The following is a 15,731-nucleotide window of genomic DNA, read 5'->3' on the forward strand; positions in this document are numbered from 1 at the left end:
GAGGTTTATTACTATTTGTTAAGATTATACAGAGTATTTACAGATGATACACAGTAAATTCACCAGTGTTAAATCAACACTATTAGTGTTAACGTAACACTGAGTGTTAAATTACACTAACAGTTAATTTTTTAACACAAATAGTGTTGATTTAACACTGGTGAATTTACTGTGTAGAATATTATGGCATAGAGTGTAATTTATTTAGGGGATACTTTAGAGATAGAGTATATGTTTTTGATGTTTTTGAGGATATCACAAAGGCGTCTTTTTGGCCAGAACAGCTTTCAAAAGACCCCATACACACACTCTCTCTCTCTCTCTCTCTCTCTCTCTCTCTCTCTCTGTGTGTGTGTGTGTGTGTGTGTGTCTGTCTCTCTCTGTCTGTTACACACACACACTATTTTCTTTTTCCCGTAGCATTTTCGACATGCTCCTCCTCCGTTACTCTACCTTTCTTTAACTGTGATTGGTTCTTCTGCTTCCTCTCAGTCTCACGCCCACCGCCATCTCTCTGTCTCTCTCTGTTTTCCCCCTACTCTCTTTCTCTCTCTCTCTCTCTCTCTCTCTCTCTCTCTCTCTCTGAGAGTATACTTGTTTTCTGTTCTCCGAGGTTCTCAGTTCTACGCTGTGTCTGTGGTGAGTGTTTCTCTTTGTTTGGGTTCTTTGTGGTGAATAGAGAATTGTTCTAATGCCGTCTACGCGCGTGTGTATGTGTTTGAGAGTGTTGGTATGTTTTCTCTGGCAGGGGTCCGAGTACACGTGGAGCTGTGTGTGCAGGGTTAGAAGCGGTGTGTGCGCGTGTGTTTATCAGGAATATTAAATAGAAATGAGCCACGTGATCACATCTCACAGTCAACTTTGTAACCATATTAGCGAAGACAGGGTTTTTCCTTTTAGTAGGACAGTGTTTGCAGGATAACTTTAGCAAGACAGTGTGAGTAGAGTAAGGCTAACAGGATGATGATATCTGGAGAACTGTAATGTGATATCTGAGAGCTGTTGAACAGGTTTATCCGCTGCTCAGATTCTTGAACAGGTGATAACACTGATCTCAGTTCAGAATTGTTTAAAAGCGGTTAATGACACGGGTTAATATTAAGAAGTTTATAAAGAGTAAATAACACTGACCTCAGTTCGAATTAAAGCATTTATAAACGCTTAATAACGCTGAACTCAATAAATAACACAGTAAATGTTATTTATTTATTTAAAAAGGTTTAGATTACTTAATTTATTAACAGTTAATGACACTATCCAGTTCACATATAAACAGTTAATAATGCTGAACTTAATTTAGATTAAGGAGTTTATACAAAGTTACCAAAATTGAGTTCATATTATAGAGTTTAAAAACAGTTAATAACTGACCTTGGTTTAAAGAGTTAATAACTTTTAAATTACGTAAAGTACGTTTTTAAATTTAAATTATAAATTAATTTCACTGATCTCAGGAAAGAATAAAGAGAAGTATTCATAGCAGAATAAAGCATTTATTAACGATTAATAACATTGAGCAAATTTTATATTAAAAAAAACCATAAGCAGATAACCAGCTTGATCTCATGTGAGATTTAAATTGGGAGGGCCCATGAACATTTTAGTCTATCTGGCTCAGATCTGAATGTTTAGAGCTTTAAAATTTGCCATGTGTAGTTTGTAATGGCCTTCACTCAAAAAGTACTCAATCATCTGAGATGTGTTCAGTGTCTGAAGTTTGTTTCTTTAGTTTAACATTGGAGATACAATGTAGGATGTGAATATTCACACATTAAAATATTGTAGGATACTAAGGTCCCCTCCAGGGTGTATTCCCGCCTTGCGCCCGATGATTCCAGGTAGGCTCTGGACCCCCCGCGACCCTAAATTGGAAAAGCGGTTACAGATAATGGATGGATGGTGAATAGGATACTAAGACAAAATCTTTAAAAAATAAGAGTTTATTGAGGTTAAACTCAAAGTAGATGATTAATAAAAGTCCCATGCATCATAAACATTTTTTAAACAGAATCTCTACAAAGAGATTTTGTTTCACCATCATATCTACTTGGTCTGTTTGTCCTTTTGACACAGTGTAAACAGCAGCATGTTAAAATACATAAAATTATTGAGGGTCTGGCATATTTTGTGTTTGTTCTTTTTCTCAGGGTTGAAGACTGAATCTGAGGGCTGTGTGAGGATTGGGGCCCCCTGGAAGATGACTCATATTAATGGAGAGACACAGCCCCCTAGGGGGAGGGTTCGGCAGTTTCGTGAAAATCTGGTCCAGCGCTCACTCCAAGCTCGAAACACTGTCCAAAATACTGTTCAAAACATAAGGCCAAACACCGTCCGTTCCTTCTTTAGAAGGAATGCCTTTGTCATCCTCACAGTTATTGCTGTCATCATCGGTGTGTACAACACACACACACACACACACACACACACACGTGAACTCTGAAAATGTAACGTGTTACAAAGGGTTCTTTGAGCGATGCCATATAAACCATTTTTGCTGAAATATTTAAATTGGTAAAGAACCATAGGACAGAGTGATGGATTTTTAAACCTTTAAAAGGTTATTCAGACATGCATTTCTTAAACAAAAATGGTTCATTATGGAACAAAAATGTTTTTCTAATAATAGGCATTGCTCAATAAAGGTGTACCTTTTGTAGCACCTTTATTTTTAAGAGTGCAGTTAGATTTTTATATATTGTTGGACAATTACGTTACTTGTCATTAATTTTGAGAATTAGCTTAAACGTTAAAACTACTAGTCTAACACTAACCTTACTCTAAACCACAGCATGAGTGAAACATGGTACACACACACACACACACACAATGTATATTTTGTGTTGTAACATGTGGGATCCTGGGCTTTGTGTCTATTCCTGTTTATTTATCTTCTTTTGTTGTGTTTTAGGTATAATCCTGGGCTTTGCATTGAGACCCTATAAGTTGTCATATCGGGAGGTGAAGTATTTCTCCTTTCCTGGTGAGCTGCTCATGAGGATGCTGCAGATGCTGGTGCTCCCCCTGCTGGTTTCCAGTTTAATCACAGGTATACAATAAAAAAAGTTATGGCACAATGCAACGCTAAAAAAGCACATTACAACACCAAAGGCACATATGTCTAACAGAGTAATGTAGTATTAGGAGTCTTATTGCTGTAGTGTACTGTAGTGTTCCTGTCTGAGCTGGGAACTGAACCTGAGTGTGTTGTGTAGAAGGCTGCCGTGTGTGTGAGTATCTGAGTATTTAGAGCACACGTATTCTCGACAGGAAAGGAAGAGTTCTAGACTTCCTGACCCCTAGTGTGTGTGGTCAGTTTAGTTCAGTGTGTGTGTGTGTGTATGTGTGCGAGGTTAGAGGTCACAGTGACCATGGGGTTAGATGAATAAAACAGTCTTTCATGGTGTGTCCCCCACCGCACACACTGTGTGATAGTATTTCAGAGTTAAAAGAAACGTCCAGAATTCCAGAGTTTAACCTGTAGCTCAGGGTCACTGCAGTAACTCCTGTGTACATCAGGAATTACATTCACTTAAGTTCATAGCATGTGCATGTCAAATATAAAATATACTGTGTACATACAATGGGGGCATATGCTATTAAATAGAAAACCAAGATAGAATTTATCTAGAATTTAGATGTGTCCTAAATCAGTTTAATTAAAATTCCAGTCATTGACCACTAGTCCATATAAGGCCTGGTGTGACGTTTTATATTACATTTTTATTTACTTCTCAATTTAGCCATTTCCAGAGTGCACGTTCCCCATAATGCAGTGCAGGGCCATTTGTCAGGTGGTGAAAATGCACCTTAAGGAAATATGTGTGAAGAATGTAAGAACTTTTATGAAAGAAAAGTGAAAGAACTTTTACCATCAACATTAACTTACTCCATTAATCACCATTGTCTCTGTTATTGCCATGGCAACAGTTGAGCTTGCAAGTCAGCTGTGTCCCAGTAAAAGTAGAACTCTGAGAAAAATGTCAATTCTCTGATTTGTCATGGACGGCATTAGCATCCACAGAATCAGAGCTTTGTGTGTGTAGGAGAGTTTGTGTGTGCTGTGTAGATAATCAGATGTTATTAGACGCTGGGGGAAGGTCTGTTTCAATGAACACAGCAGTAATGATGAGAGCGGGAGAATGGTCAATCTTCTGTTCCCAGGAGGAAAACAGTGTGTGTGTGTGTGTGTGTGTGTGTGTGTATTTGGGGGGTGGAAGGGGGGAGTTAGTGAGAAGGGGTTAGAAAGGGGTCACAGGGTCTTTGGGAGGGGTATGGGTTTTTCAGCCGGACGTTCTCTCAGTTGTTACAATAGATGTTTTACTTCAGTTTTGCTGAGAGACGTTCAGAGTCACTGACCTTCTCACCTTCAGACCATTTCTCTTCTTCTTTGTTTCTTTGTTGTTTTCCTTCTCTTTCTTACTTTTATCTTTGGTTCTTTCTTTTTTAAGTTTTTTTTCTTTCTATTTTCTTTCTTTCTTATTTCCCTCATGTCAAGATAATCAGCTAATATACTGCTTCTTTTGGAATGCAAATATATCGAGTATATTGATGCTGTCCAATGAAAAACACGTATCTCCAAATTAATAAAGTTACGAGAAGGCAAAAACCTTCTTAACTTTCAAGGGAAGTCAATGTAAAATGATTTTATCAACATGAAATCTTCACACAATGTGAAAGACAGCTCTTGGGTTCAAATTATTTAGTAAACTACAAATCCACAAAATGGAGATGTTTTTCTTAGGACTCAGACAGTACCCAAAAGTATCAAACTTATTTTTTTCTGTGTGTGTTTGTTTGCATGTATGTTATAGGAATGGCAGCACTGGACAGTAGGGCATCCGGTAAAATGGGAGTCCGTGCCGTGATTTATTACACAACCACCACTGTCATTGCTGTGTTTATTGGCATCGTCATGGTCCTCATCATCCACCCTGGTAGTGGGCACCGGGATGAGTTCAGCAGCAAGGAGACCATAGAGCAAGTCAGCCCAGCTGATGCTTTCCTTGACCTAATCAGGTATGCTTATTAACAATCAGCAACTAAGTTTTATTAAATGTTGTTAACAATGCTCAAAACCCATTAAGACTCCTTAAAATCTAATAATGTGGTAACAGTAAAGTTCAGTACTAAACAGTGTAACTTAGTCCTGGCCACACCTTGATCAAGTAAACTTATTAACAGCCAATAACAACTGTTAATGCACATTAACATTTAATATTTGCAACAATCTTTTTATTTATTTTATTTATTGTTACACTTCTATAGCGTTATTTCTAGATACACAAGGACGCTTTACAATCAACATTGCTCAGTACTTAATCCACATACACATGGGCAAGAAGTGGCAGCCAAATGCGCACCTGGTGGACTGCATCTGGCACTAGGGTTTCACCCATACACATTCACTCCCACATACAGACATTCTATGGTATCACCCAGGATAGAGCACCCATCCATATCTGGGCTCACACATACAGACATTCATTGACATACGCACTCATACACTCACACACCAAGACTGTTATTACAGAAGCCAGTTCACCTAACCTCCATGTTTTTGAACTGTGGGTGGAAACCGGAAACCCATGCAGACACAGGGAGAACATTGAAACTCCACCCAGATGGGACTTAAACCCAAGATCCCAGCGCTGAGAGGTGAATGTGCTAACCACAAAACCACCGTGCCACCCATCATCTCATCAAGTGTTAATCAGAAACCAGAGCACAGTGTAGGAGATGTATGGATTATTGGTTTGCGCCAGAGAAATTTGTTACGTCACATCATGGTTATTCTTGTTTTTATCTTTTTTTCTCACAGGAATATGTTCCCTCCAAATCTCGTGCAGGCCTGCACTCAACAGGTAACACATACACATTGTTTCAAAGGAAAGTAAGCCATTACAAAAAATATAAATGTTTGTAAATTTGATGGTAACACTTTACTGTGTGTATTCATTTGTAAGGGTATATGACACCCACATAAGCCTTTCAGGACAAATGGCATAACCCTACATAAATATCTATAAAATCTTCTTCAGGCAAGTTTTAGGCGTCTGACAAAAGCAGCTCAGGCTTGTTGGACTAAATCTTTATAGCTGTCTATGTAGGTCTGTGTCAATTGTCATTAAAGCTTTATGTAGGTGTTTCATAGTCTTAAGAGCAATGACCACAGTGAAGTGTGACGTTGTGCCATTTTTGTTGTTTTAGTTTAGGACTCAGTATGGTAAGCGTGTGGTAACAGTGAAGCTGGCGGTGAACCTTAGCACTAATGCTAATGCTAGCAGTAACGTTTCGGAGCTGAGTTACGAGGAAATGATTCCGGTTTTGGGGACTGTGAATGGGATTAACGCTCTGGGGCTTGTGGTGTTCTCCATGGGCTTTGGCCTCATCATCGGCAGCATGAAGGAACAAGGACAGCCTCTAAGGGACTTCTTTGACTGCCTCAACGAAGCCATCATGAGGCTGGTGGCTATCATCATGTGGTGAGTGCTCGGAGCCGGGTCAGCAGGAGGTGGGAGACGGAGGATGAGGGGTGTGCAGGGTCATAGGTCAGAGTTCACAATTGGATGTTTGATCTTCAAATCAAGACCACCAAATTCTTAAAGCACCCTGGGGCACACAGATGGTTAACACTATGTTTAAAATGTTCATTTTTAGTAATGAATATTGTTATACTAACATTTTTACCATTCTTACTAAACAAATCACCAGGAAGATAGATTTAGACCTGGAAACGTAGGCTAGTATATTTTTCAATAATTATATCAATTCTCACATGAACTTAAAGTGACTGTCCTTTAGTTTTGGGTGTTTGGGGGTATAGAGTCCTCACTGGTGAGATCTGAAATTACACAGAGCCTTTTAAAACATGTTTTTTGATGCTCTCTCCTTCCAGAGCAGATTAATCTGATGAGTAGTCTGAGTGAATGGAGTATTCACAGAGAGCCCTGTCAAAACTCAACAAAAATAGAAAACTAAAAATTATGGAAATGGAGTCTTAAGGCTTTTTTGAAGTGCAGGAAAATGAAAAAAACTACATTCATTGAGCATCAGATAAAATCCTGGCTATAAGAGCAGACAGATGGTCAGTTAGACAGTAAGGTTAGTTAGCTAGAGTATTTATTTTGCTTAAATTGTTTGCTATCATCAGCAAAGAACATTTATGCTAAGGGAAAGTACTGTAGTGTAAAAAATTATATTGAGGTTAACAATGAAACTGTCTGAGAATAGTGACTAAACAAAGCAAAAGAGGCAGCAAAAAAAATAATTTTAGTAATTTGCTATACATGTAACCAAACTGTACTGTACCAGGAATGTTTCGATAAAGATACCAAAATCCACTGCAATGATAGCCTGGCTGTTTTGGTAGATACAAAATGAACCTGTATACTTGTTTAGCAAGAAAAAAACAACTGTATCTAATTTTTGAATCCTTTCAGCTCTCACCAACATTTAAAAGCCACATCAGTATTAATCCCTGTTTTAACAAGGTCTCTGTTGCACTTTTTTTTTCTTTCACTTTCTCCAGTTATTTTCTGTGTTTCTTTTACTTGAGTGTCAATGAGCAGATGAAGGCTGAGTTTGATGTTTTGATATCTCCATTTTTAGTAGCTCTCATAATCAGTGCCTTTAGGATCACTGATTATTTAGGAAAGTGTAAGAATTTCTTTCAGGCTCTGTGCATGTGGCATTATTACGTAAAGAAGTGTGATGTGGCAATAAACCCTTTCAAGATAAAAACCTGCCAAAATAAATAAATAAATGAAACTCCAGCAAAAACCTACTTTTCGCTCTGTTTTAGAATGATCAGACTTTGGATAGGTATGCTTGTGTAAGTGTCCTGTTTCAGAGATTTTGTTAGGCTGTCTGTAACTGTGTGTGATTTACCTTTGTACAGGTATGCCCCTGTAGGTATCCTGTTCCTGATTGCGGGGAAGATTGTGGAGATGGAGGACCTGTCAGCTATGGGGGGGCAGCTGGGGATGTACACTGTGACAGTGATTGTGGGTTTGCTTATACATGCCATCATAGTTCTGCCCCTGCTCTACTTTCTGGTTACCCGCAAAAACCCCTTTGTTTTTATTGGAGGACTGCTGCAGGCTCTTGTCACTGCCCTGGGCACCTCCTCCAGGTGAGGAGCACATCTGTATGCCTGTGTACCAATATACCTCTTCTCTGCATATATGCTCATCTATACATCTATAAATCTGTCTGCTTGCTCAACTGCCCTTCTACATACCTTTATTTCCACACCTGTACAACTGTATACATGTGTACATGTGTTCATCTGCACACCTGTTCATATACATACATATACATCAGCACATCTGTATATTGGTAAACTTTACTGACCCCACAGTTATTCTACATGTGTAAAACGTTTGTGTGTGAATTATCTATGTTTGTGTGTTTGTGTATGTAATTTGTATGTGGGAATGTGTGTATGTGTAGTTCTGCCACACTGCCGATCACTTTTAAATGTCTGGAGGAGAATAATGGAGTGGATAAACGAGTGACACGGTTTGTTCTTCCTGTTGGAGCAACGATTAACATGGATGGAACAGCACTGTATGAAGCCTTGGCAGCCATCTTTATTGCTCAGGTCAATAACATGGACCTCAATTTTGGACAAATACTCACCATCAGGTACATACACCAATCCTCCCATCTCAGTTTTTGCCATAACTAAGATAAGCACTGCCATGAACAATAGCTGATTCTAACACTATTTTAAAGTTTCATCATGGATGTATCAATTAAATACTTTTAACACCGCCTAAGATATAGCATCATGCCAGTTATTATTATTGGTAGTATATATTTTTTGGTGTAGAATGTTTATCGTATGTGTGTGTGTGTGTGTGTGTGTGTGTGTGTGTGTGTGTGTGTGTGTGTCAGTATCACAGCTACAGCTGCCAGTATTGGAGCTGCTGGAATCCCACAAGCTGGCCTGGTTACCATGGTAATAGTGTTAACCTCTGTAGGACTGCCCACTGATGACATCACACTGATTATTGCAGTTGATTGGTTCCTGTAAGTACAATGATAAATTAGTGGAAAGGGTTGTGAGAATTTAATGTTTAATGTGTTAAGTAAGAGGGCAGGGCTGCGAGCAGATAGTAGGTGGGGCTTTAAGAAGTTAGGCTGCTTCTCATTTGTGTACAACATACTTATATTATGCAATATATACTATATGCTAATGTGTGATAGTTTTTACTAAGGGGACATGATAAACTGTTGCTATGACAATGCATGTCATACAAAGCTGCAACTGCAATGTTGTCTTTTTTTCAAATGCTGAAACTCAAATATCTCCCTCCACACTGTGTAGTGCACAGTGTAGGTCATAAAATAACTAAAATACCTGCCATACTCAAAAATTGACTGGTCCTAATTGTGCACCGTGTATTTCTTAGTATACTCAACAATGACACTTGTAAATATAGTACATATTTCATTACTTCATACTCAAACACTAGTTAGAATTAGTGTTAACTGCCCAGTTGAGATGCAGCTTTAGTGTTTGGGACAGACTGAAGTTAGTGGGTGGGGCTGTGACAAGTTGTTGGGACAATGAGAATTTAGCTAATTGCTATAAGTGGGTGTGACTGTCTGCAGTTAATGAGTGGGGATATGTTGCATGATAAGCTGTAGTTTTATGATAACTATAAGTTTGCATTAGTGGACTTGTCACTAAAATGTGAATGTGTTATCTCTCCCGTTCTAGACCGAGTCTAAGCAAGCCCCATGCAGAAAGTGCAGGCTAGTTTTAGGCAGAGTTCTAGACAGACATGTAGCATAGTTTTAGAAAAGAGATCTGGGTAAGTTCTGAAGAGACAGGTCAAAGAAAAAAATGGTCAGAGAATGGGTTTATATCAAGAAACAACACATTCCACGGATTTAACATCTGATGCAAAACATGAACCTCATTTGCAAGTGGGGATAAAAAATCCCTCCACTCCAACCCCACAATCCATTTGTTACTGAACAAAGAAATACACCATCTAGAGATGCTAGTTTATGCTAACTCCACATGCTAACATCAGGCTTGTTGTCTATCACTCACCAGCTCCACCTACCTGAGGGATTTCATTAGTGTAGAACTGACCTGTAGGAAATATGGACAGCAGAGAATTCTGATTGGATAATATTGTTGGCAATTAAACGTGTATGGCTTTCAGTCTAGATTCTGAATCCCTAAACAGTTGGAATGATAATTGGCTGAATCTGCTGGATACCATAGCCATATAGTCCTGACAGACATAGCACAGCAAATATCCAAGGGATATTTCAAGAATTCAAGATTTCTCATCATTTAGTTTCAAAACAGTCAGTCACTTTTTTCAATGATTCTCTTTCATTTGATCAAACATTGGTTATACACCTAATGGCCTGAAAGCATCAGAAAGTCTGTACTCAAGCTATTTTAAAAATGACCATCACCAAATAGGGAGCCCAGGCTGTGGAGCATAAACTGGTTCATTTAAGGTAAAGCATACTAAATTTTATGTGAGTTGATACAGCTGTGTGCTGTGTTGTAAAATCAGGTCATGTTGGGTCAGTGTTTACTCTCTCTCTCTCTCTCTTTCTCTCTCTCTCTCTGTCTCTCTCTCTCTCTCTCTCTCTCTAACACTCACTCTGTTCTCTCCCTCTCAGAGATCGACTTCGGACTACCACTAATGTTCTGGGTGATTCTATCGGTGCTGGAATCATAGAACACCTGTCTCGTCATGAGCTGCAAGCAGTAGATGCAGAGCTGGGGAACAGTGTTCTAGAGGACAACCTTGAGAACCTGCAGAACCTGGAAAAGAAGACTCCATATCATCTTATCTCTCAGAACAATGATGAAAAACTTCCTGACAGTGAGACAAAGATGTAATGTTCTCTGCCTTTAGCCATCAGAGCCCCCAACCAAATATGACGTCTCTGAAAACTCTGCATTAAAATGATGTCTAGTTCCTCTGACTCATCCCCTAAGGAGCTAAAAAAAAGAATGGAAGATTATATCCTACAAATGGCATGGTGCTATGACACTTATGTAGTTACTGAATCATGGCACGTTCGTGAGCATAATGATAATGCCGCTAATGTACTAGTAACATCCCTATGTTAGCTGCTTTTAAATACTACAAACTTTAGCACAAAACACTTGTACTGAGCCTAGTCTAGTCTACCATAGCCTAGACTACCTGTAAGACTATTTCCAATAAAATAAATTCGTTAGTAATTAATATCAAACATGAGCAAAGAGAAAATATAACTGTATCATGGGGGAACGGAAAATTTTTAAAATACTCTTGAAAAATTGTTGAAGTATAATATTCCATTGCATTTTACCTACAGTAGCCTCACAGCTACAGTGTAAAACTAAATAAGGAAATCTCTATATTTTCTGAATATATTGTGATTAGTTTGGGGGAATCTGATTGGCTATAAGCTTCCTGAGTCTGTGATGTAAAGAGAAATGTGAGAAATCTGTGAGTATCTCAGTGAAGTTGAGGGCTAACGCTAATTCTTTATTACTTGTTTGTTTATTTGTTTGTTTTGTATATTCAGGTTTATTTTATCAGTTGTAAACCTGAGTCATTAGTATTTGTTTATATAGTTTTTCTGTTTAATTGCTGTTGAATGCATTTATAAACAGTGATAATGAACCCAGTGATAAAACGTAGTTTCTGAGGCTGCTCTTCTGAGGCGAGGAGAATAAAAATAGGAAACAATTGGCTGCCCATGAAAACTCAGATTGATGTCTGACTGGTTGATCAGCAGCAGGTGAGAACTCAACTGGCTTGTGATTGGTCAAATGCCTGCAGGTGAAAGAGTTCTGTTGATTTCGTAATGGCTAATTTGGTGCATGTGAGACCTCAGCTTGTATCTAATTGGCCAGTGGGCTGTAGTTGAGCTCTCAGCTGGTGTCTGATTGGCAAAAATGATGCAGGTGTGAGGTCAGATGGTGTTTGATTGTCTGATGGCCTGTGTGTTTTATTTCTGAATATAACTTGTAGTTATAACTGGCCAGATCACTTTCATTTACATAAACCATGCAGATATCGAAAGAAATATCATGATATCAAGTCTGTGCTTAAATGACATTTCAGTATGAAATCACGTCCTAAATTTAATCTGTAATATGTACGGAAGTGAGAAGAAATACCAACAAGTTATAAAGATGACTCTGAAGGTATAATTCTACTTTATTTTACACAGGTTTCAGTGTAAATGTAGTTTTTTAAAATGGTAGATTATTGTATCATAGTTTTAATGTTTTTTAGTATTTGAAACTGAATAGTTTATTTTTTAAAATATCTTAAGAATATTTTGAATGCTTCAGCATCAAATGATTTATTTCATTTTTTCATATGCTAATTGTAGATTATAATAAACAAAACAAACAAACAAAACAACAACAACAAAAGAAAATGTTTATTCTTCTGTAATAGCTTTGTTATGTTAGCTGAAGTTGTTTGAGAGGAATGTCACAGGTTTTTTCTGTAAAAAAAGATTTTTTATGAATGTTGCAAATAATTTCATTAAAAATTAATTTTTAATAAAGAGCTATGTGTTGCATGTATTGTTTTTTTTCCCCATATAATGTTTGAAACAAATCCATGTTTAAGCAGAAACTTGTAAGTTTAAAAAATGTCACATAATTCACAAGATCTTTCTACTGCCTTTACATTATTTGAGGGTTTCTTTAAAAATATATGAAGATTACTTATAAAAATGTCAAAGGTCCTGCAGCCATTCAGAATCCAGATTAAACCCTAAACCTAGTCAAACTACTCAGTTTAAACTCAATTTAAACTATTAAAAACATGTTGAACCAAATGAAACTAACACCTATTTAAGCTCTGTTAAACCCAGTTAAATCTATCTACTTGTGTTAGCCGCACTAAACGTGTTAGATGTTTTGAAAAGCTATAAATGCTATTAACATTCATTCATTCATTCATTGTAACTGCTTATCCAGTTCAGGTTTGTGGTGGATCCAGAGCCTACCCAGAATCTCTGGGTGCAAGGCAGGAACACACCCTGGGCACCAGTCCTTTACAGGGTGACACTCACACCTTCACACCTATGAACACTTTTGAGTCACGAGTCCACCTACAAACGTGTGTTTTTGGACCGCGGGAGGAAACCGGAGCACCCGGAGGAAAACCACGCGGACACAGGGAGAACACACCAACTCCTCACAGACAGTCACATGAAGCTCAAAAAAAAAATTATACCCAAACCCACTTAAACCTCTTTATAGTTTTTAGAAATTAATGAAACCATTACTCATTCTGGTGAAATATAACACTCAAACCAAGGCCACAGCACAGGCATCGTATTCTCTGGCCAGTTGGTGAAGGAAGCAAGGAAGTGTGGAGTATCCAACACTGTTATGCTCGCCCACCAATGTCACCACCAGCCTCCTCCAACTCCTTAAGGATGGGTATGTGTTGGTGGGGTGATCATAGACCTTCCATTCATTCATTCATTATCTGTAACCACTTATCCAGTTCAGGGTCACAGTGGGTCCAGAGCCTACCTGGAATCATTGGGCACAAGGCGGGAATACACCCTGGAGGGGGCTTCACAGGGCAACACAGACACACACACACTCACACCTACAGACACTTTGGAGTCGCCAATCCACCTACCTACATGTGTTTTTGGATTGTGGGAGGAAACCGGAGCACCCGGAGGAAACCCACGCAGGCACAGGGAGAACACATCAACACCTCACAGGCAGTCAGCAGGAATCGAACCCACAACCACCAGGCCCCTGGAGCTGTGTGACTGCGACACTACCTGCTGCGCCACCGTGCCGCCCTATAGATGTTCCAACATCAGGACAAAATAACTCCAGTAAGATATAGAAATATGGAGTTTGGTGGCAGGTGAAGAACCAAAAATTGTCAGTGGTCACAAAAACAGTTGCTTGACCACCCCCTGGTAAATGGGAAGTAGTCTGTTGTGTAAGGTGACAAGGAAGTTGATGATTTGGGCAGTTCTGCCAAAGTGGCAGGATAATAAATGACACAATTCTAGCTAACGTCTGCACACATGATGATACCACCATCTTGCCCAAGCACATTGGTTTTACTGATTTGATAAAACACTTTCAACAAAACTACATTTGCAAACAATAATAATAATAAATATATAAATAAGAAATCTGATAATGTGGTTCAGTTTTTAGCAATTCAGGAAATGTGTTCCTTCTCCAAAATCCACTAACTCTTTTCTCATTCACACTCCACCAGCTGTAAAACACTGGATCAGCAGCAGATTTTTTGAAACACACACACTGTCCTCAAAACTGTCAAAAACACGTTCAGAACAGGATGATTGTAAATGTGATGCATTTCTGCAGAAACCAAATTAAAATAATAATTACAATGTTGGTAACATGTTGTTGCCCTGTCATTTCTGGATGTTGTTTCAACTTTCTATTTTTCACACTATATGCAAATCGAAGCATTTCTGATTCATTCTTGTTACTTAGACTTTAGTGCAGTCAATAAACGTGTTACATTTTTCCTAGAATGAAATACTGATTTATGTGAAAAATCACTCAAACTTAAAAGATAAAAGTTCCTCACTGATGTAACTGACTGTTAGTTCTGTCTCAAAAAGCATTCAATGTCTTTAATAACACACTGATCTAAACACAATACCGTTTCATGTGTCATAGTTGAAGGAGTTTATTTTAAGATATGTATGAGGTGTCTTGGTGGTCTGAGTGAATTCTTGGAGTGCGATGAACTGTTAGGTTGAGATGAATACTTATTACACAGAATTTTTGCAAAGAGTTTTGAAAAAGTGGCTTCAGTTTTGAACAATTCGTGTTAGCAATTGTGCTGTTGCAGTTGTAGATGTGTGCTGTTGTGTGCTCTGAGCATGTTTACAATGTAAAGTTTAGTATTTGTTTTGCAAAACATGGTATGGTATGTTTTCAGTATGAAATGAAACTTTAAATAAGTTACTGATATACAGTGTTAATATAGTACAGTAGTAAACGCTGGCTTCAGGAGCTCAGCATAGAGAATAACTATTTTCATATTCTCCAGGGCAGCACGGTGGCGCAGCAGGTAGTGTCGCAGTCACACAGCTCCAGAGTCCTGGAGGTTGTGGGCTCAAATACCACTCCGGTTGACTGTCTGTGAAGAGTTTGGTGTGTTCTCCCCGTGTCCGCGGGTTTCCTCCGGGTGCTCCGGTTTCCAAAACAACCCCCCACAGTTGGTAGAATGATTGGCGAATCAAAAGTGTCCAAAGGAGTGAGTGTGTGTGTGAATGTATGTGTGCGGTTTGTGATTCACCACTTTGTGCCAGACCTCATGAAAGGATTCTCAGTTTGTACAAAGACGATGTGCAGGATTACAAAGAATGTATGTGTTTCACTATCTGCATTTCATAAAATCCTGAAAAGATTCAGGGTGGGAACTGCTGCTGTATGTGCATGACCATCAAGCCATAAAAACTGTCATTTAACAGTCCACTACTGCATCAAGAAATGCAACCTGTACCTTTGTTGCAAAAAGGAAGCCATAAATTAATTTTCTGCAGAAACACATGAGCTCTCTCGGCCTGTCCAGTGGTCAGTTTTAGTTGGCCCTACACTATGTACACAATAACGTAGAGGTGCAGTAGAATTACTTTTATAAATTTTTGATGTGCACTATTTATTGAGTAGGGCATTGTTTGGGAGAGCATAGTTTACATAAGGTGCCAGGAAAAAAATA

The 15,731-nt window shown here is 38.5% G+C and overlaps 1 protein-coding gene across 1 annotated transcript; it reads left to right on the forward strand.

Annotated features, from left to right (window-relative positions):
• Positions 1 to 549: 549 nt before the first annotated feature.
• LOC136676335 (excitatory amino acid transporter 1-like) lies at positions 550 to 12,515 on the forward strand. The gene is made up of 10 exons (XM_066653255.1): positions 550 to 639; positions 2,148 to 2,390; positions 2,909 to 3,046; positions 4,812 to 5,016; positions 5,819 to 5,861; positions 6,208 to 6,482; positions 7,898 to 8,131; positions 8,452 to 8,646; positions 8,899 to 9,033; positions 10,657 to 12,515. Exons 2-10 carry the CDS (start codon positions 2,198 to 2,200, stop codon positions 10,877 to 10,879), a joined length of 1,641 nt encoding a protein of 546 aa, XP_066509352.1. The 5' UTR covers positions 550 to 639; positions 2,148 to 2,197; the 3' UTR covers positions 10,880 to 12,515.
• The last annotated feature ends 3,216 nt before the right edge of the window (positions 12,516 to 15,731 follow it).

Source organism: Hoplias malabaricus, chromosome X2, assembly GCF_029633855.1.
Source record: "Hoplias malabaricus isolate fHopMal1 chromosome X2, fHopMal1.hap1, whole genome shotgun sequence".
NCBI classification, from domain to species: Eukaryota; Metazoa; Chordata; class Actinopteri; order Characiformes; family Erythrinidae; genus Hoplias; species Hoplias malabaricus.

Coding starts and splice junctions, on each gene's coding strand:
- LOC136676335 (XM_066653255.1), top strand. CDS start 2,198: ATGACTCATATTAATGGAGAGACACAGCCCCCTAGGGGGAGGGTTCGG. Junction 2,391..2,908: donor AGTTATTGCTGTCATCATCG/GTGTGTACAACA, acceptor GTTGTGTTTTAG/GTATAATCCTGGGCTTTGCA. Junction 5,017..5,818: donor GCTTTCCTTGACCTAATCAG/GTATGCTTATTA, acceptor TTTTTCTCACAG/GAATATGTTCCCTCCAAATC.